The sequence below is a fragment of the Puccinia triticina genome, chromosome 4A, assembly GCF_026914185.1.
Source record: "Puccinia triticina chromosome 4A, complete sequence".
In the NCBI taxonomy this organism is placed as follows: domain Eukaryota; kingdom Fungi; phylum Basidiomycota; class Pucciniomycetes; order Pucciniales; family Pucciniaceae; genus Puccinia; species Puccinia triticina.
The window spans coordinates 7643542-7664492 of NC_070561.1; the positions used below are offsets into that span (position 1 = coordinate 7643542).

General features: G+C 44.2%; 4 protein-coding genes across 4 annotated transcripts; 2 read left to right on the top strand and 2 right to left on the bottom strand.

Annotated features, from left to right (window-relative positions):
• Positions 1–549: 549 nt before the first annotated feature.
• Positions 550–6282, bottom strand: PtA15_4A806 (uncharacterized protein; the record flags this gene model as incomplete). Its single annotated transcript, XM_053168728.1, has 22 exons — positions 550–1725; positions 2977–2988; positions 3062–3067; positions 3139–3150; positions 3225–3230; positions 3315–3326; positions 3390–3875; positions 3962–3967; positions 4050–4055; positions 4145–4444; positions 4662–4730; positions 4798–4815; positions 4886–4897; positions 4966–4971; positions 5063–5068; positions 5150–5161; positions 5236–5247; positions 5317–5322; positions 5403–5411; positions 5478–5585; positions 5660–5814; positions 5997–6282. The coding sequence occupies 22 exons, from the start codon at positions 6280–6282 to the stop codon at positions 550–552; spliced, it is 2721 nt and encodes a 906-aa protein (XP_053019908.1).
• A 1123-nt stretch (positions 6283–7405) lies between these two features.
• Positions 7406–9064, top strand: PtA15_4A807 (uncharacterized protein; the record flags this gene model as incomplete). Its single annotated transcript, XM_053168729.1, has 9 exons — positions 7406–7439; positions 7498–7529; positions 7605–7813; positions 7897–8012; positions 8116–8324; positions 8409–8528; positions 8606–8635; positions 8759–8908; positions 9002–9064. The coding sequence occupies 9 exons, from the start codon at positions 7406–7408 to the stop codon at positions 9062–9064; spliced, it is 963 nt and encodes a 320-aa protein (XP_053019909.1).
• Positions 9065–12011: 2947 nt separating this feature from the next.
• PtA15_4A808 (uncharacterized protein) lies at positions 12012–14360 on the bottom strand (the record flags this gene model as incomplete). The annotated part of the gene is made up of 11 exons (XM_053168730.1): positions 12012–12085; positions 12159–12226; positions 12334–12495; positions 12573–12649; positions 12715–12738; positions 12812–13075; positions 13201–13419; positions 13496–13512; positions 13601–13715; positions 13796–13864; positions 13986–14360. 11 exons carry the CDS (start codon positions 14358–14360, stop codon positions 12012–12014), a joined length of 1464 nt encoding a protein of 487 aa, XP_053019910.1.
• A 306-nt stretch (positions 14361–14666) lies between these two features.
• On the top strand, positions 14667–15301 carry PtA15_4A809 (uncharacterized protein; the record flags this gene model as incomplete). Its single annotated transcript, XM_053168731.1, has 2 exons — positions 14667–14840; positions 15188–15301. 2 exons carry the CDS (start codon positions 14667–14669, stop codon positions 15299–15301), a joined length of 288 nt encoding a protein of 95 aa, XP_053019911.1.
• Between the last annotated feature and the right edge of the window lie 5650 nt (positions 15302–20951).

Below are 20951 nucleotides of genomic sequence, written 5' to 3' on the forward strand. Positions count from 1 at the left end.
CTCTGAAAAATCCACCCCCAACGCTATCACTTTTCAATCCACTTCTCATTTCCCAGACCACCCACAAGGGCAGCTCAACAGCACCTATCCCCTCAACGCTCTGCCTACTGCCTGGCATGGTAGGAGTTCCACACCGTGCCCTAGCTGGCCCCTCACAGCCCCTTGGTCCCAATCATACAGAAATTCTTTTTCTGAATCCTGCCCTCCTGGAGAAAATGCAAGCAGCATCTCTATCCGTTTCTGAGGACCTGGAGTTCTCTAGATACACCCTCTCCCAGACACCATCTCCATCAGCTACCAAACCGGACCAGGAGATCCAATACTCTACCAACTCTCTCTCCAGCTCCTCGTCTCCATCCATTTCTGAGGAGTACATACACTCTCTCCCGCATACCATCTCCACCACCAAACCGGACCAGGAGATGCATTGCAGCAATGTTCTGTCTGGCTCCTCATCTCCATACATTTTGTAAAATACACATCATCTGATTGCATTTCAAATATCAAGCTATAAACACACTATCTTCTGTAAAACCATACAAAATTATTTTATTCAGGGTCTGGCTTGGGTTTAGGCTCTGGAGAGGGCTTGGGGTCTGGAGATGGTTTAGGCCCTGGAGAGGGCTTGGGGTCGGGTTTGCGGTCTGGAGATGGTTTAGGCCCTGGAGAGGGCTTGGGGTTGGGTTTGGGGTCTGGAGATGGTTTAGGCCCTGGAGAGGGCTTGGGGTCGGGTTTGGGGTCTGGAGATGGTTTAGGCCCTGGAGAGGGCTTGGGGTCGGGTTTGCGGTCTGGAGATGGTTTAGGCCCTGGAGAGGGCTTGGGGTCGGGTTTGGGGTCTGGAGATGGTTTAGGCCCTGGAGAGGGCTTGGGGTCGGGTTTGGGGTCTGGAGATGGCTTAGGCCCTGGAGAGGGCTTGGGGTTGGGTTTGGGGTCTGGAGATGGTTTAGGGTCTGGCTTGGGCTCACCTGCCGGTAGTGGCTTTTCAGGAGTTGGTTTGGGTTTGATGTCTTGAACAGGTGTCTTTGGGATTTCTTGCAGTTTAAGTGAGCTTGTCAGATCATTTGGATTGGGAAGGGGCTTAACTGGGAGCTTGATTGATTTTTGCACATCAGTTGGGGGTGTTTTTGGCAGGGGTAACTCTTGAAGTGTCACTGGCAGCGTTTTGGGTGGTGTTTTAGGTGGTGTTTTTGGAATTGGTACCCCTTGAAGCTTGACTGTTTTGGGCAGTGTTTTAGGTAATTCTTGCAGTGTCACTGGTGGGGTTTTAGGGGGGGTTTTAGGTGGTGTTTTAGGTATTGGGAACTCTAGCAGTGTCACTGCTGTTGTCTTAGGTGGTGTTTTAGGAAGTGGTAAATCTTGAAGCTTGACTGTTTTGGGTGGTGTTTTAGGCAGCTCTTGCAGTTTCACTGGTGGTGTTTGTGGAAGGTTTGCTGGGGGCTTCAAGTCAGCTGGCTTTATGGGTTGGGTGGGAGCTCCCACAGGCGGAAATCGTGAGGAAAGCAAGATCCCACTGGAAAAAGCCTCAATTGGTCTTCCATTAGGAGTGACTGTTACTGTTGGCATACGTTTGAAGGCCCCGCTGGTTATTCGGTCAGTAACTTGGAATGTTGCTTGATTCTGAGCCAATCTCATTGTAATTGTTTCAGAAAATCCAAATCTCATCCCATTATCTACATTGACAAAAGACCTCACAGGGACTATTGGGGTTGGATTTGGGACGGGGATCTGAAGGTGAAATTGGAAATCAGTGGGAAAATATTGGAAGAATGCAATCAAAATGAACATACACCCATCCTCTTTGCTGCAATCCATAAGCTTTGTGTTTGTCGCATTGAGAACATGTCAGTATTAACAGGAGGGATTCCAATGAGACGGTTTGATAGCCCAGGGATGTTGTTTAAAAGTGTTCTTCCTGATCCTCTTTCAGAGAATTCAAATGTATTTCCTCCAAACTGAATTTTCTCTGATATGCGAGTTGGGTTCCCATTTCTATCAAATCGCTCAGTGATTTTTGCACTGAAGTCTCCTATCTGGAGTCTCTCAGTGAAGCTCCCCAATCTTCCATTTGAGCGAATTCTTTCTGTGATGGTATCACTAAATGTTGTTCCCCCCATCTGGCCAGTGATAGACTGTTGAAATCTGTTTGGTCGTCCATTCTGATCAAATTTGCCACCTATTTGAATTCTGTTACCAGCCGCGTCTTTACCTATAACCATAACCGTTTCGGTTTGGATGAAACTCTGGGGAATCTGGAAGGGAAAATTGACTCAGAATTGTATTGAAAAAATTTAAAATTTAAATACACATACCCCACTCTGTTTGGCTACAGCAATTAACTGCATGCATCCTGTTGCAAAAGGGTTGACTATTGACATTCTGATTGTTGTTGTTGTTTTACGTCTCCTTCTTCCAGGCGCAGGTAAGTCAGACAGTATGGGCTGAAGAATCATGGCATTAGATCGCAAGGTGAATTGGAGCTTGAAATTTATTTTCACTTACAAAATTCTGATATTTGTTTTGAAACAAAACATTTGAAAAAAATATGGTCAAATAAGGTAAAGAACAAGTAAAGCTGGAAGAACTGTTCTTACCGCCTGGTTCTAATTTGTTCAAACAAAGACAAACCAAAAGTTAGTACAAAAAGATAAAACTCAGGAGCTTTGTATCAAACAAAGCAGTTGATCGGAACAAGTTTTAATAATCTTACTTTCACCAAAAGAAAAAAACTTACGTTTACCTTGAAAGTCCAAGGGGGAAATAACATTCAAAGTTAGTTTTTAACTCAAAGTGCTTTCTTTGTGTATACTGCAAAAATCCTCACATTTTATTCCAGAATAAATTATGAGTTGGAGAGAGACAATTCAGAAATATGTTGGATGAAACATGATGAGAACAAATCTTACAAGGAATGGATTCTAAAGATGCAGAAATGATCAGTACTGTCAAGATAAATAGAGGAACTTGAAAAATACTCACAGTGTTGTTTGGCTAAGTGATGATTTGTTAAAATCAAATCAGCCACGCATACTGAAAGCAATCTTCCTACTGAGAAATAACTTACACCTGGCTGTATCATATAAATTCATGGTTAATCAGTACTTCTCTATCTATTCATTTTATTTAAAATTCTTGACTTACATTAGGGGGGGGCTATGGGTGTGTGGCATGGTAATTTAGCTGTCAGCAAAAATTTGATAGCTCAAATCATATGACGGGTATCTTACAAGATTCTAAAGCCCCAATTTTATTTCCATTGAGTGGAATGTCAGAATTTTCTCTTGTTTCATTCAGATATAGAGTATATGAAGACCTACCCCAGTTGTATCCTGTTTTAGAGGAGAGCTCATTTCAGTAAAAGCTTATCATGGACGTTTGGTAGAAATTCTCACAATTGGATTGGGAGTTGGGTTTCCCCCTGTTGGATTTGGAACTCCACCTCCTGGTGTGGGGGTAGCGCTTCCCAAATTATCAGCTGCACCCAGCGAGGCTGCAGTGGGATTTGGTTTGGTACTCCCAGGGTCAGTAAGAGGATTCAAGGTAGTGTTTCCAGTAGGATTTGTCCCCAAAGCATCAGTTGAAGCTGGGCCACCAGTAATTGGGATAGGGTTTGGAGTTGCCAGATCAGCGGTACCCAAAGCAGCAGCACCTGCTGCAGGATTTACGCCCACAGGTGAGGTGATACCACCCCCGGGGTTTGGAGCTCCCAAGTTATCAGTTGAACCCAAAGCTGTTCCTGCTGGATTAGTTCCTCCAGGGGTCAGAGCATTGCTTCCCGGGGTTATCCCAGTGTTTGTAGCACCCCCAAGTGACACGGTTGAATCCAATGTTGCACCACCAGTACCAATACCCAATGATGTATTCCCACCAATACTGGCCTTGAAACCATTTTGACCCATGGAAATTCAGAAATCAGCTGGGTCCATTTCATTTTTGAAGGTTATTTTTGAAAGAAAAAGCTTACATCAAGCTGTGGGTCAAGGAAATGAACAAATCAATTTCAAGTCAATTCTTTCTTGATGATTTCAAGATAAAAAGACATGTGAACTTACAGTTGCCTGTATCAATCAAGAAAAGATAAATTTGAACCAAAGACCTTCCTTTCATAAGCTTCAAGTTAAATTTTGTTTGATCTGAAATTACTCACAGCAGTTGGTGGCGGTTGTGTGGCTGGTTGTGGTGGTGGTAATGGTTGAGGCTGGGGTTCCACGGCTGGTTGTGGCTGCGGAACAGGCTGGGGGTCCACGGCTGGTTGTGGTTGTGGTAATGTTTGTGGCTGCGGAGGTTGCAGGGCAGCCTGGGGTTGCGGGGCCATCTGGGGTTGTGGGGCAGGAAGGGGCTGAGAAAGAAGGCTTGGATCACCTCCTCCTACAGGATTTATAGTCTGGGTTGAGGAATTAACATCAATTTTTGTTGTACGTGTAAGGTCAGCACCAGTTTGAGTAGTCTGAGATGGAAGAATAAGATCAGCTGGTTGTGATCACACTTGCAGGACACAATTTGAGAATGAGTCATACCGCTTTTTGTTGTTGTTGTTGTTGTTGTTGTTGTTGTTGCTGCTGATGTTTTTTTTGTGCAGGAGATTCAATATACCAGTTATAAATTACAGAGGAATCAGATCTCAAGCTATTTTGGATGTGAGTTTTGAGAGAAAACGGCCTTACATTCCCTCTGTCCTCTCTGAGGGTGACAATAGTGGTGGTATCCTTACCAACAGCTGTTCTGCCTAAATTCTGGAGACACAGAGAAACAAGACTGGAGATGAGAAACTGAAAGATATCTTTTGAGTTGATTGCTTACCACTGGTGTAGGGTTTATCTTTTATATTTGGAGGAAAAACGCAGTAAGTCTCTGTTGCAGAGTGATGACAAAATAGTTCTGGACCAACCTTTGGTTGAGGCTAAAATTTGCAGCAAGTCATTGATCAGCTTTCCAAAGAATATAAAGCAATTTATATCACAGGCTTACAGTTTTCTGGGATTCAATCAGTTTGATGAAAGATGAGGGAATTGTCAGGATCAAAAAACTCCAAGATACAATGTTTGCAACCACAATATAGACTCACATTGCCCTGTGTACATGCATTCGCAGAGGAAAAAGGTTAGTGTTTCTTCTTTGTGATATTTTGAAAGGAAGATGTTAAGAATCATACCACAATTGTTGTCTTGAAGTGATTTTTGCCGTGGGGAGATCAGCTTCAATGTTCTTTGACTTGTATGATGTGAGGCATGAACTTACAGTATTAGTGATCTGTGGCGGAAAAAAAAAATCATTATCAAGTAGTCGGACTGAAGGAATAACCTCAATATGAGCACGTACATTCAGCTAACAGCACATCAGACCAGTTTTAAAAGAAATTCAGAAATTGTTATAGGTCATTTCCGGTGGGAGACTGATGAACTTACTGTCACAATCTTGAAAAAAAGTAACAGGTTGGTCAGCCTTAAGTTCACATAGTGCAAGTTTAACAGATTACTCACAAGCTCCTCCTCCTCCTCTTGCAACTGGGTTACTATAATGTCGGAGAGTTTTGCTGGACGTGGAGAAACTTTAGGAATTACGTTCCGATTTGCTGCAGCCCTCACAATCTCAAAAAAAAAGTACAAAAAGCAGAGCAACATATCAGGCTCTTGCTCACATAGGAGCTCAACAGACTACTCACCTCGATTTCGAATTCCTCTTCCTCCTCCTCTGCGAATATAACATTGGGGACTTGCTTCAGAGCTAAAGGAGCTTTGGGAACTACGTTCCGAATGGGGGTGATGGGTCCCTTTCCAACTATCGGAGTTAACTTTTGGCCTTTTGGGGGTTTTAGATCTGTGATTAATCTATTAGAATTTTACCATTGAGTTAGCACACCGGGAAGGACTAAAAAAAGCAGTGAACAACGTACCAAATTCAATCCGAACAAAGGAGGTCCAAGGCATCAAATTTTGAGGGGTAAAACAGTCAGAGCCATGTACGCTTGTGGAAAACGGAGTCTGATCCGGCTCGCTCACCTGTACCACGTTGAGGCGACCGTTTGGAAAGCTTGAAAGCAGATGTGACCATGGCTGTCAAGTCGTTAGCAAAGTGTTCAGGAGCGCGGCTCTCGAAAATGCTGCCAGCCTTCATATGGTTAGAAACATGCGACCCGAGCGCATGGTGATAGTAATTGATAGAGCCAAACAGTAAGACCATCCAAGCACCGAAAACGAAGAACAGCCAAATCCATCGGCGATTATTCGCTTTCGGCTGGTTTTGTAAGCCTTGGATGCTTATACGGAGCTGCGGTTTGGAACTCATAGGGACTGGAGGAAAGAAGATCCGATCAGATCAGTCATGAAGAAGTTGAATCCATAATGCCCTTAAATTTCACTGACTTTCCTGAATCCGTGGAGAACTGGCTTGATTTAAAGTGTTTCTTCTCCCCTTCACAATATATTCCTTGGCGCGTGTACTTTGTAATCACAAGATGCGGAAGTATTGCTAAATCGATACTGGTGCAAAGGCTGAGTTGATGGCTGGGAAATCGCTAGGATAATTCTGGGATCAAGTCTAACACTTAGTTACAATTTATAAAGAAAGGTGGGATATTCAAGAGAAACGGCTACAAGGCAAGAATGTGTTGATGGTCCGTTGACAGAGGGTTTTTCATACAAGTGTTAATGATGAGACGGTATTTGCAACCAGGTTCCAGAATGAGCTCGACCTTAGCCTAGTATCCAACACACGAGGATTAGGATAGTTACTGTCAAATGGGACCCGGTAGTACGGTGCGACTGAGAAGCACCGTCACACGCTGTGCTCATTCGACTTTGTCTTGCGTAATTCCCAATTCATTTATTTCTCTTCCTGAACTCCAGGGAACAATACCGGCCTCGGTGGTAATTAGTATATCAACCAAGTTGCGGAGATCATTAGTTGAGCGATTTGACCCCGGCGGATGGCTACCGGACGTTGATTACGTGTCTCCAAGAAACGAGACACCAGTGCACCAAGCCTAGCTCAACAGAGCCCTTTCATCGAGGGCAGACTGACATTCCGGCCGGGGAATTCCCTCTCAAGAGGAAAGAAACCGGGTGCGGAGTTTGTCGTCAAACCGCCCCGGGCAACAATTGGACATCAAATACGGTCCCATTCAGGCAAGACAGCCCATCTCCATCCCCCCGTCGGCCCACGGACAGCCTCACAGCAGGGGGAATACGTCTCCATCGAGCCGTAGTTATGTAGGCCTGGCACACGGGCCGGCCCGTGCCAGGGCCCTATAGACCGTCCACAGACGTCGACTTGCACCCGGCGTGTACTTGGAGCCCCAACGGGGGCTCCGCGTGTCACAAGTCCACCGAGTCCGACAACTGTTGTCGCCCGGCAAGAACATACACTCCACCGCCAGCAACAGCATACACCGTACATTTCAGAGCACAAGATGGCCTCATCCACTTCAGAGAAGCACCGCATTGGTAAATCAAGCATCTCAACCTTTGCTCTCGTATCAGCTGACCTGACACTTCTTTGCAGCGGTGCACGAGAAAAAACGGAAAGAAATGATGGTCAGTCTTGATTCCTCTGCGAACCTCAAGCCTATCCTAATCGCCAATGGCTCTTCTCTTCGAACCGCTTTGCAGGATGAGTTCGAGCGACAGAAGTCGGAGATGACTCGTGAGACCGACCGCAATCGAACTGGGGCGGATCGTTTCGTCGGCAAATCTGACTCGATGGAAGAAAGTTTGAAGATGCAAACCGTCGGTCTAGTCAAGCTAGAAGACTTTCAGCAGAAACGGCAGGCTCTGGAAGAAGAAAAGATGCGCGAAGCGGCAAGATCCAATGAACTCAAGTCAGTCTCTGAAGGCCAACTACAGAAAAAAATCGGTTGCATAAAGATTCCATCTTACATATCTTCTCGGTCGCTTTTTCTAGGGAGGATGAACCCAAAAAGAAGAAGAAAAAGAAGTCCAAGTACAATCTTTCATTCGCTATGGACGAGGAGGAGGAAGTGACTGGAGCTACCGATAAAGCTTCCGTAGAGAAACAATGTGAGTGGGATTGGATCTACGCCTCCTCGCCCCCCCCAAAAACATCATTGGAAGAGATATCCGAATTCAGCTCTGATTGTCCTATTGTGCAAGTCAACTTCAGCGACGACCTCATCCAAGAAAGGCCAATTTGGGAAAAACCCGGCTGTCGATACTTCCTTCCTACCGGACCGGGACCGTGAGGAACTTGATCGAAAAGAGCGCGAGGAACTCAGACAGAAATGGCTCAAGATGCAAGAAGCTATCAAGCAAGAGGATATTGAGATTACATACTCTTATTGGGACGGAACCGGCCATCGGAAAGAGGTGACTGTAGGTACCACCCCTACCAGTTATAATATGAGTATTTGATGCTTCTCATTGACCCTTTCATGTCAACGGGATCTTTCGAACCAGTGCAAGAAAGGGGATAGCATCGCGACGTTTCTTGAGAAGGCCAGGACTCAATGGCCCGAACTTCGTGGTGTCTCTGTTGCAGATATCCTATATGTCAAAGAAGATCTTATCATCCCTCATGTGAGCACTCTCATCTTCTATCGTCGTTTTACACCTCAATCTGAAATCGCGTCTTTCCTTCTTGCTCTTCTCCTTAGCACCACACCTTCTATGACTTCATAGTAAATGTGAGTCGAATACCTGGTTCTCAAACTGACAAGCCGATCTTCGTGAGGCTAATCGGATTCCAGTGAATGAAATAAACATTCTTCTCTCCACATATCAACCGAACCTTGCCAAAAAAAAAACAGAAAGCAAGAGGGAAATCAGGGCCTTTGTTCAACTTTGACGCTCATGATGACGTGCGCCTGGTTGCCGATGCGACGGTGGAGAAGGACGAAAGTCACGCGGGGAAAGTCGTCACTCGGGCTTGGTACAACCGATCAAAGCATATCTTTCCTGTAAGTGTCTCTGTCTCCCATCAACTTGACTTACTGTGGTCGGTACGGCCTTCCTCGGATTCCTCTAATTCATCACCGCTTGATTTCTCACAGGCTTCAAGATGGGAGCCGTATGTGCCTGGAAAGGACTATGGTGCTTACAAAATCAAAGGTTGATTTCAACCTTAGTCCTCAATACAGCTTTGTAACTTCATGGCAAGATTTTCCTTTTCCCATTCATTTCTTTTTTGTAGTCTGTTTGCACGAAAATGTGAGCCCCTTCTTTCGGGATTCATCCCAGCATTTTTGGATAGGTGATTGTGGAAATATCACTACCATTGCCAACCAACCTGCCTGTGCAACGTACTGCTTTGTTTCGTGTATTGGTTTAACCAGGAGGTATGTACTCAATGTGATGGGCTGTGACAGCTGTCCTGTTTCTGCTCTTTCAAAGGAGGCAAACTTAGTCAGTCCTCCCTTTGGACTTGGCAGGCAAGTGCCCCTTGCGCGAAGCGCAATCCTCCAAAGGAGAGACTTTGGAATCACCGGCCAATTTTGGCTTGGAAGCTGAGGACAACTCCAACCCATTTGGCTGGTGTCAAACTTTAACACCAAACCACAAAAACATCTTGTAGGCCAAATTGCCCGCCGTGGTACCAAATTGAAGCCCTAGATCTTGCCTTCGAACGTAAATAGGCCACACATGAGCAACTCTCAAGAGCTTGTGAACCTACAAGGAAATCCGCCATAATGGACCCACAGTTACACATGACATTTTTGGGGCCAGAAAATGCCATGCAGCTAACCATGGGCTGTTGAGATGGTTTTCTGGCCACTGTAAAAGTTTGGGGGGCTTTGGGCACCCCAATGGGGAGTAATAAATTTTCGGACTTATTTTGCACACTGCGAAAAACACTTTGCGCACTGCACAGTGCGCGGATTCCCAAACACTTCGCGCACTGCGGGTAAAATACGCAACTATTTGAAGATTTTTTTTTTGACCAATCAATAGAAAGGATTCCCATTTGGCTCTCTGAATCTTTTGGGAGTTTTTCGAAGCATTCTTCTATGTTAAAAAAAATCATTAAAACACAGAAGAAATGTAGGATTTGGGCGCCTAAAAAACAAGGTTCTCATAGCCCCAAAATTCCAAACCATTTATTGAGTAATGAAACATGTAAGAAAAACTACTTAAGAAGTTTTTAGCCACTTTTTGCAAGGATAAAGGTCTGAAAAATGAGGATAATTTAGATGCAATGTGCTAATATGTGGTGAAGTTTCTTATTTTTCAGACCCGTTTGCTTGCACAAAGTGGCTGAAAAGTTTTGAAGTAGCTTTTCTTACATGTTTCATTACTTAATAAATTATTTGAAATTTTTGGGCTATGGAACTTTGTTTTTAGGCGCCCAAATCCTACATTTCTTCTGGTTTTTAATAATTTTTTTAAACATAGAAGAATGCTTCGAAAAACTCCCAAAAAATTCAAAGAGGCCAATGGGAAGCCTGTCTATTGATTGGTCAAGAAAAATATTCAAAAAGTTGCGTAGTTTACCCACAGTGCGCGAAGTGTTTGGGAATCCGCGCACTGTGCAGTGCGCAAAGTGTTTTTTGCAGTGCGTGAAGTAAGTCCGTAAATTTTCAAGTATTTATGTCTTTTTTTGGAAAATTATATTTCCAACTACATACCTTTCAGCACTTTCCATTTCAACTTCAGCTACGCTAGACGTTAGCATAGAAAAAAGCTATGCTAACTGTTAGTGTAGGTTTTGTCTATGCTAAACCTGGAGGAAAAAACTGGGCAGAAACAGCCCAGTTTCGTCCCCGCGCAACTACAGGGATGAAACTGGGCAGAAGTGATAGCCTGGTTTTGTTTCTGTAGTCACACAAAGACAGGGAAATAACTAGCCACTTGTTTCTACCCGGTTTCTCACGCCCTAGCGTAGCGGGTATTTTATCCCGCTACGCTACTGGCAGGGAAAAAAACTGTTAGTGGCCAATCCACTACACTAATGGTTAGTGAAGCAGATTTTTTTCTGCGCTAACGCTTTTTTTAACCTTAGCGCAGAAAAAAAAACTACAGCTTATTTTACCCATGAAAGTAAATCCCCACCGTTGGGCAAAGCTCAGGAGCTCAAATATGTTTTTTTGTTATCTATGTTGAAATAAATGTGTGAAAGGATAACTTCATTTGATTTCAGGATTCAGCCCATAAAGTTTGAGCCACCCATATGTAGTATCTGTATGCTAGTAGTGCCTTGTGTATAAGGATCTGGTCTCTACACTTATTACTGGTAGTCTTATCATAACTATTCTTTGCTAAAATCATGTATATTACTTACTAAAATTCTTCATTGTGAGCGCCTGAGATATCTCTGTCTTTTCAGTCCCTTGACCCCCTCAACAATAAAATCAAATACTGAAGGAATCAAAAACCAAACCTGAGAATCTATGCAATCAGCAGAAATCGTGTATGAGGATGAGGATGGAGTCATGGCACACAATGTGATGACTTGAGTTATTATAACACAGCATGATATGCTGCAGCTGTGGCAGGAAATTTACTTCCAATATTTTCCGTCATAACGAGAATACTCTCTGGTGGGAACTGTGCACAGCTGAGCTCTTTATTCCAGCAAAATTAAAGGATGAGTGTGCTCAGTTCTACTCAAGCACCCCAGATGTGAATGAGCATGCTATATAGTTGCATGGGAGTCACACTGAAATTCCAGCATAAGGTCAGCGTGTTTTACTTCATGCTGCCTGCCAGTTGACCAGAAATTCTCTGATTTAATTAAGTCACTCTATTGGAGAGGGGACGCCGTGCTGCAAGGACCCTCGACCTGCTCGGGGGTGCGACTCGAGACGACCTCCGAAGAGGTCGCCGAAGGAAGTCGCTTCGCTTGCCCGAGGAGGGACTGGGCTAAGTTAGAGAAATTCTGCGGTTTACAAAATGTCAATGTTTGATTTCTAAACTTTTGAATAGACGGCCGAAAAAACTAAGAATGTACGTCCAATTACAATGAGACCAGATAAATTACAAAGGTACATGAAAGAATTAATGAATTAAAACTACTCGAGCCTCTTCTCGAAGCCGCTCATAACATGGGTTAGACGTATCAAACGCCTAGATGGGTAATCCGCCAATGATTCTACAGGCTGAAACGGTACCTGCACCGCTGTCTCGGTATTCACGAATATCTAAATTCATTGTCATCAGTAAGGGTCGAAGTCTCGTTGAAAACTGGGGGGAGAGGGCTTTTGTGAGACTCACCAGGCCGAGTGAGATCGCACACAGGCAAGTTGAAACTGCACTGATCGTCAAATTTTACCGGATCGGTTCTTTTGAACGTGTGCATCAAATCAATCATTAGAATAGAGTTATCTTTCCTGAATCCATTCTTATCCTCAGATCATCACGACTTAGAAAAATAATGAACACTACGCACGAATTCCACACGTCAAACTCAAATTTACCGCTCTGTTTCTGACAATTCCACGCAGCTTCGGTCAAGGATTTCACGCTAAAGTTATACTTTTCGGTGACCAATTTAGCATTATGAACTTTTTTGATCACATGTTTTCCTTTGACTTGAACGATATTCATCATTCTGCCAGAGTCGTCACAACCAAGTTTCAATGCTATTCCATGACCAAAATTTACTTCTTATGACGAGCTTGGACTAACACGTTGTCAGGTCCGCAATACGAAAGTACCTTATCTCCTCCCCATGCACCATTGGGACCAGCTCCGGTACATGGATCCTGTGAAATGAAGCTTGCATTAGCTAATTAACCAGGTGGTTGAAATGTCCCGTGCATATACGCACACTTCCACGGGTGATAAAGTAGTTCTAGTTTTTGAAGGTAAAAACAGATCAACTTGGCCGTCCTATAGGTGGGACAGCTTGATTGAGCTAAGCGAACCTGTTGCTCCCAAATCGCTGCCAAAAGATGTAACTGGACTGCGACTTTCATTTCTGACTCTTTATCACCAGCAATATTGTCCAATTTTCCGTGAGCATTTTTACGAGTTTTGGAACGAGACATCAAGAAATTTCCGTCTTTCAGAACGCCATATATTCCGTTTTCAGTGCTAATACCGGCTTCAATTATCGATTGAGAAAGGTTGGCAATTGCCATTTGGGCCCGGTCTTGGCTCGTCGATAAAGCATACGAAAATGCAGTCCACTGAAGACAGAAGGCGTCAATTTTTGCAACCAAAGGTGATTAGGCATCAGTCAACAATTTTTACTCATCAGACTGCTCGGAAAACGTATTTGATGAAACCAGTTCGTAAAATATAAGAGTTCTACCTTGTCATGTTGATTGACGGGGTTTTTCATAATGATGTCATCCATCAGGTTAGAGACCCCAGCAAAAAGACCGAATTCTCCTTGGACCAACTGGTATAACCATTTAGGGTAGGTAAGAAGACCCTCTGTAGGGATCACTTTTGCCAGAGCTGATGCAAAGGTCAAAATAGCTTTGATGATCGCCCAGGTATCGGGCAAGTCTGGATAGAAATCGTGAACCTGTCAAATGGGGACTTCAGAACCACATCATTCCTTTGTGATTTTTTCAACACCATTGAAACAACTTCAAACTTACCAGTGAAGGAGCAACTCCTGCAGGCGTGAATTGGTCAAATAAGGCAGGTTTCTCGATCAATTGCAATTTCATCAGGTGTTATATCAACTGATCGTTATCTCTCACCTTGCATCATAGTCATAGCCCATCCAATAGACTGATAAGCTGCGTTCATAAAAGTGTTCCATTCTTGTGCTGCAACTAATATATACCACTCTTTTCCTCTTACGGGCTGACAAAGCTGATTAAGTGAGTTTTTTTTTTGTGGCATGGTCAGCGTCTCCTGCCCATTTTTTGCCAATGATTTATTCAACAAGTTACCTGATCCGCATAGCATAGTTTCTCTATTCCACAATCGAAATTCGTCAAGTTGACTTGATTGGCTAATTGCTTCAAGATGAAAAATGAGGAAAATTAGCTGATTTTCCCCGATTATAACTTGCATCGAGGGATTTTACGACGAAATCAAACCAAAAAAAAAAAAATGAATTCATAAACATGCGGCTAGTACCATTAAGTTTACATTCTCGCCATTCCTATAGTCACGTAAAAATTCGTTCATCCCCAACTCCATCCATAACTTGGGGCTTAGAGGCCGGCTCAGACATTCGTCAAGTAAAACGGAGTCCGTCTCCTTTTGGGGGATACCGGTCGACGCATGATGCGAGGCGAGATATCGATGAGAGGGTCGAGTTGAAACCGAGGATAGATTATAGAAACTTTGTAGATCGGTTGAGTTCGACAGATTGTCCACCAATCGACCAGGACCATTGGGGATCGAAGCCGAATGAACAGTCTGAAGCTGATTGGAGATGAGAAGGGCAAGGACGACGAAAGAAAACGAAGATTTGGTTTGCGACAGATGTCCGGTGAAACATGAGAGCATGGATTTTAGAGCGGGGTCAGCTCAGAGGAAAGAAACATGAAAGTAACATGAAGAAGCACTGCAGAGCTTGACTACCAGCGGGGGGTAGATTGCTTTATTGCCAACACCATTGTCCCATATATACTGACAGACAGAAACGTCACTCCGGCAGATCCAGCGGAGTGCACGACTTCCGAGAGTCAGGTAAAACACCAGCTCAGTCCCGGGACCGGCCTGGCTATGGTTATGTAGAGTCGCTAGATTGAAACCGCAATATCGTTATGTCCCTGTACTCGATGACAGGAGCTTCACCCTACTCTCTCGCCCATGGGCGCAAGAGAAAGTGTACAACTTCGACGAGAGCCTACCGCAGAAACCCACGTGATTGTCACGGATGGCCCTCGGTGGTATGAGGCCCTCCGCTTATGGTCCACTCGCGCACGTGGGCAACATCAAGTGCGCTCGACGGTGACTTGTCACCCCGTGGGCACCAAGGCCCACGTTGGCTGGTGAAGATTCATACCCCGGCCCTCCCCGAACCGGGAACGGGATGGCGGCTCGGGTGTGGATCGAACCCAAGTGCAAGCTGTGGCGCTCCACGTGGGGACCCACGGAGCGCACTTGCGGTGTATATCATTGCCCACGTATCCGAATCGTCTCGGCTTCCTACCCCTTCAAACCAAACTGTGTGTCGTTATGGATCCGATCTTTCCCCCGTTTTTCCCTCCTTCTGAACTCTACACACCGTCCACAGGCCGAACGTGGTCCGATCTGGAGTCTCGAAGGGAAGCCTGGCTCAAATACGATCCTACCTATGATCTGCCCCCGAGGGTCCGAACGGTCTCGAGACCGCACACTTCGCTCGGTCACAGGCCCACAAGGGCGGGGAGGAGAAAGTCAAGTCCACTGGCGACGGCCGTCGGCCGATGGAGCGCAGACGGAGCGATACTGGCCCACCATGACCCGCCACCAACACTGACGCAGGCCAACATCCCGGCGGCCCCGGTGGAGGGTCTGAATCCACCGCTTCAAAGCCCAGCTACTCGGCCGCACTGCTTACTTGCACCTGGCGCCCATCAGCATCGTCCCCCAGACAAAAGTGGATAGAGTCTGTTGGAAATGATATTTTCATTTCATTCATCTGCAAAGAGAAAAAAAAAAAAGAGAGAAAGAAGGATACTGTAAGTTTAATTGGAGCAGCAGGCACAAGTGTCAAGGTGTGTCAGAAAGGGGATGAGGAAAGAATCCTTCTAACTGCTGCTACTCTAGGCTGAATAGAAAATAGAACTGAAATACAAGGTGCAAAAGTGTGTGACATGTGAGAGAAATGAAGGCTCAAAACCCACAACATGATGAGAACTCTCAACATCAACAATCTGGATCAATATCCAAAATAAATGGCAAGAACATGCCAGAAAGGGATATTCACATGAGAAGCCATCCTGAGTACCAAGAAAGCTGGGCCGCCATGCTAATACTAAGCTATTTGGCCAAATTCAATTAGCATAGCACCAGGAAAAATCATTTGTCACCAGACATCAGGTGACATCAAGCAACAATGACTGTCACTTTGTTCCAGCTCTGGTGCTACCACAACTAGGCTACAATGGCCCCTTTGTTTCCTACAGGGGGCTGTCCATGTGGCCAACTGTGCAGCTGGTGGGTAGCTCAGTGGACTTAGGCTGATAGCTGAAATCTGGTACCACAAACCTCCAAGCTTGACTTGATTCATACTTTCACCCTATTTTCATCCTTTTTTTTAGCTCAATTCTAGATGATACCTGCCTTTTATAGGGATGTTGTTGATCTGAAAGAGGCCCAGCCTGCAATTTTTAACAACCTTTCATGCACACACATGAGGGAAAAATGAGCAAAGTGAAAACAATGAACACCTTCATGAGCATGTGAATAATATGAATTTAACCCCAAGAAATCATCCTAATCAACAAACAGTTCAAATTGAATTATGATTTGATTCTGTTCATTGTGTCCTAGTGGTTTCAACTGTGTTCTTGTTAAGTTCCATTTGACTTCTGCATAACTTATGGATGATTTATGGATGAATTCAAGATCAGTTTCAGACCAGTTGTGGAAAATTTCACAAATGTTTTATTACTTCTTACACTACCTTCATCAAAGGCATCCAGCACATTTATGTAAAAAGGTTACAGTATGTCACTCTCTGGAGAGTGCATCAGAATCTCCCCTGGTGTTGAGAGGACTCAACCCTCTTGATGACCAATCTGACCGGTCATCAAGGGGACTGAACCCTCTTGATGACTGGTATGACTTGTTATGGAGGGGACTCAACCGTCTAAATGACCGGTCTGACTGGTCATCAAGCGCACAGCCTCTTGATGACTGGTCAGACCAGTCATCAAGAGGATCCAACTCTCTCAATGTGGAACTCCAATGGTTCTAGGCCGTAGGCAGTGCTTGGAAGGGATATTGGTGATGAGCCTGCCTTCCTGTGAGGTCCTAGGATGAATGAGATCTGAGAAAAACCAGAGAAAGGGGTTGAACAACAATGTCAGTGAGACTTTTTGGCAGTTTTGGGGGTTGAGGATCTGGAAAGGGATGCTGATAAGGATCTTGAGGGTTGATAAGGATCTGGAGAGGTGATGAGGATAAAGATCTGAGAATCTTGATGGTGTATTTTGTGGATCAGAAGATGGCATGGCTCCCTCATCTGAGTTCAAAGTTTGAACTCAGACTCCAGGAAGTGAACATGTCACAGAAATGTTCATCACATCCCTAACTACAAACAAGCTCTGCACAAAAAAAAAAAAAAGATCAACTACATACACAGAAAAATGAGGAGAGTAACATATGAGAAGGGGTGCAATGGAGAGAAAGTTGTAACTGAACTGAAGCCTTGTCAAAAAGAATAGAAAGAAAAATCAACAACAATAAACAATATCAATCATAACATCTTGAATATTGAGCTTGAGATTTGAGAAAGATAATCTTGAGGGCTTGATCTTTGGTCACTTGAATCTTGAGTCTTCATCTGGATCTTGAACAGTAGACCGTCTGTACCATTTTCTCACCACATTGATGAACAGTCAGACAGGTCATCAACATGATTCAACACTCTTGATGACCTTTCAGGCAGGTCATCAAGAGGATTCAACACTCTTGATGACTGGTTTGTACCAGTCATCAAGCTGGCTGAGTCCATGACCGGTCATTGATATTGTTCAGGCTGGTCATTGAGCCCTGCCCCCAGTGGCTGCCCCTTGCCTTCACACCTGCGGGTACCTGACACAGGTACCCAGGTACCCGCCTGCTACCAGGGCGACGGGTACGGGTGCGGGTGTGGGTGCCTAGAATATGAGTTTTTTGGGCAGGTACCCGCGCCCGCCACGGGTACCCCGGTGTGATCTCTACTTGGCAGGTTATTTGATTGATTACAAGGCTTAGCTGCAGTGCAACATGAAAATTTGGTGGACTTAAATGAGGACATATGTTGTATAGGAGTTTATTTCCTTATACAAGTATGTGGTTTCATGTGTTTGACTGTACTATTTTTAATACCATAAATTACTGAATCTTGTACATAAACCTCAAGATTGTATGACTTTTATGTTTCATTTCCAGAAAAGGTTTCACTTATCTCAGACTGACCTCATAATTTTTTCTGGATGAGAATTTTGCCTCATTGCAGTTCTGTGAAAAGTAAATTCTGACTAAAAGAAGGACAATCATTCAATAACCCTTGGCTTCCCTCCACCAAGCCAATTTTCCCTTCAAAATATTACTTACTAGCTGATTATAAGAAAAACTGGAAGATTTCAACCTACTGAGACACTTTTCTCACTACACCCACAGCTTGAAGTACACCATTGCGATGGTTATTTCAAATCCATCTATGTTATTAATTTTTTTACTGATTACAATGATATATGCACTTGATCATTTTCCAACATGCAAAGATTCCGGACTTATCAAAATGGAGGCAACAGGGAATGAATACCCATGTCCCCACTTAGGCTGCACAGATTATTACTGTGATTCATGGAGAACCTCTTGCATGAGCTGCAATGCTTTTGAAGAAAAATCACACTCTGGATGCAAAGCCCACGAGTGAGCTTTTCTTTTCTGCTTCTTTCTAGCTGAATAGGATTTTTTATTATGATCTCAGGCTGAATATGGTTTTTGTAAAGAATGAACTAATATGTATATATGAAATTATTTTGGTCTCATTTTGCTAGCACGGTTTGGCAACAATATGACAATCATTCTGATCTTGAAGATGATGATGAAACTAGAAGCTCTGAAAACACACACTGCTCATTTTGTGGAAACTCCCATGGAGGGAGTGACTCTCATGTGTAATTATTTTCCTTGACTACTTTAGAATCTCAAAAAATATGCATTTGATGATATCTATTTTTTCATAATTGATCTTTTAAAACTTCACTTTGTTTCATTTTTCTAGCCCAAATTCCAGAACAGAGGTAAATTCTGATCTTGAAGAGGTTCAAGATGGAGAAACCCTCCAAGAACCACCAAGGAATCCACATTTTCTCTTATACTTGTTTCTATCAACGTCATTTTACATACTAATTGATAGGTTCACATTTTTTCAGTATTTCAATTAGTCTTTTAATTCTCTTTCCTCTCAATCTTACCCAAAAGTTTCATATGGAATTCATCCAAAAAGTGCAGCCACTTTTGCTTATACTTGCCATACCAACATTATCTTTCTGCTAACAAAGCTTGAGGAACCTGTAAAAGTAGAATTTCCATTTGAAGTTGATGTGGCCAGGGTTCTTTGATTCAATGGTTGCCAATTTGATGGATAAATAAGAAGGGATCAAACTTTCACATTTGGACAACATAAAAATGGAAGTGGAGATGGCAATTGGGTGGTGTGGTGGCGTGATGTGGCGGGGGTGGGGAAAATGACTGGTGGTGCGCAGAGACCCAGAGCTTGGGGGCTGTGTATCTAACCAAGGGACCCACAACACCTGTCTACAGATCCAAGGCTGGTGGAGCACACAACTTAAGGCAGCAACACACAGAGCTTGAGACCAAGGTTGGACTCAAACTCAGAAGGCCAGTAGGGACTGACTAGTAGTGGCTGGGATTGGGGGAAGCCCTGAAAGTACACCATGAAAATACTGATGTGAATAGGTGTCAGGTGACATTCATTAAAATATGCTGGAATTCCAGCGGCACTCCAGCATTACTCCCCTTGAATAAAAATGGCCCCTTTGTCATCATCAGGGGGTTCTACCACCTTTCCATAAGTGTATGGTTGGAGTTAAGGCTGGAGTTAGCTTCACGTCACCTACCACCTAGTCCCCTCAGGTTTTTCATGGTGATAGGGATTATAATCAGGCGGGCTTGGGCTGGACCAGGTCAGCCCAGGAATTAGCTGCACATGTTGGACCGGGCAAGTTCACCGCAAATACGAACCCGGCCCAAACCCATTTCACTGTGAAAAAAAACTCAAGAAACTGCTGCCAGTTGACATGCAATATTACAAAGGCACTATTGCATGTCAACTGGCAGCTTTTTTGGCTGGGGCCCACCACAGCCCCTGGGCCGCCCAATTCATAAACACTGTGAAAAAAAACTCAAGAAACTGCTGCCAGTTGACATGCAATATTACAAAGGCACTATTGCATGTCAACTGGCAGCAGTTTCTTGAGTTTTTTTTCACAGTGTTTATGAATTGGGCGGCCCAGGGGCTGTGGTGGGCCCCAGCCAAAAAAAAAAAAACAAGATTTTGAATAGTTGTATTGCCTTTTATTAACTTTTGATATGTTTCTACCTTATAACCAGGGAAGGGAAATTCAAAAACAAATAAAAGGATTTTAGTTGACTGGCTGGAAGTGAGGGGAGATTCAGGAAAACATAACTTAACAACAACTGACCTATTATCTTGGAGAAGTGCTCCCAAATCTTGCTTGTGAGTTTTTGCTTCTTTGGTTGGCTCTCTTGTGATTTTCTCTGGCTTATTGGTAATGGAGTCTGACTTTGGGGTACATACATCATTTGTTTTGTTGCCTTGCAAATTTGGTCCCAGTATGTCAATTTCCTTGCTGTTAGACCCTGCCATGTTGTCAAGAGTTGAGGGTGGCCAGCAAAAAGGTCAAAGTTGGTGGCTGTACTGGTACAGGTTAGGGAAAACACCTTGGCAACTTGCCAACTCCTGATCACATATCTGCTTGGGTAGGGATGATAATCAGGAGGGCTTGGGTCACAAAGAATGTGCTGCAGTTGTACTGTCCAATTACGTAATTGGACAGTACAACTGTGGTGCTGCAAGTTAAATTGACACCTGTGGGAGCCCACAGGCTGCCAGGGCAATCTCAACTCTACCGGTCCAATTGTGCCAGCCGTCAGGTCCCCCGGGTGATATGGGGGAGGCCCAGTGGGCTACCTGCCCTGGCCCAACCAATGGTGCGGGTCTGTTGGGCCGGGCCAACTTTGGAAAATTCACCAAAATGCCAGCCCAAGCCCACCCGGGTTCAGGCGGCCCGTCAGTGGAGCAGCCCAATTATCATCCCTACCTGGAAGCCACAATGTGAGTGGAATCCCAATACAGTAGGCTGGGTAGGGGTGTAGAAGCTGTAAGAATTGAGACAACTAAGAGATTTA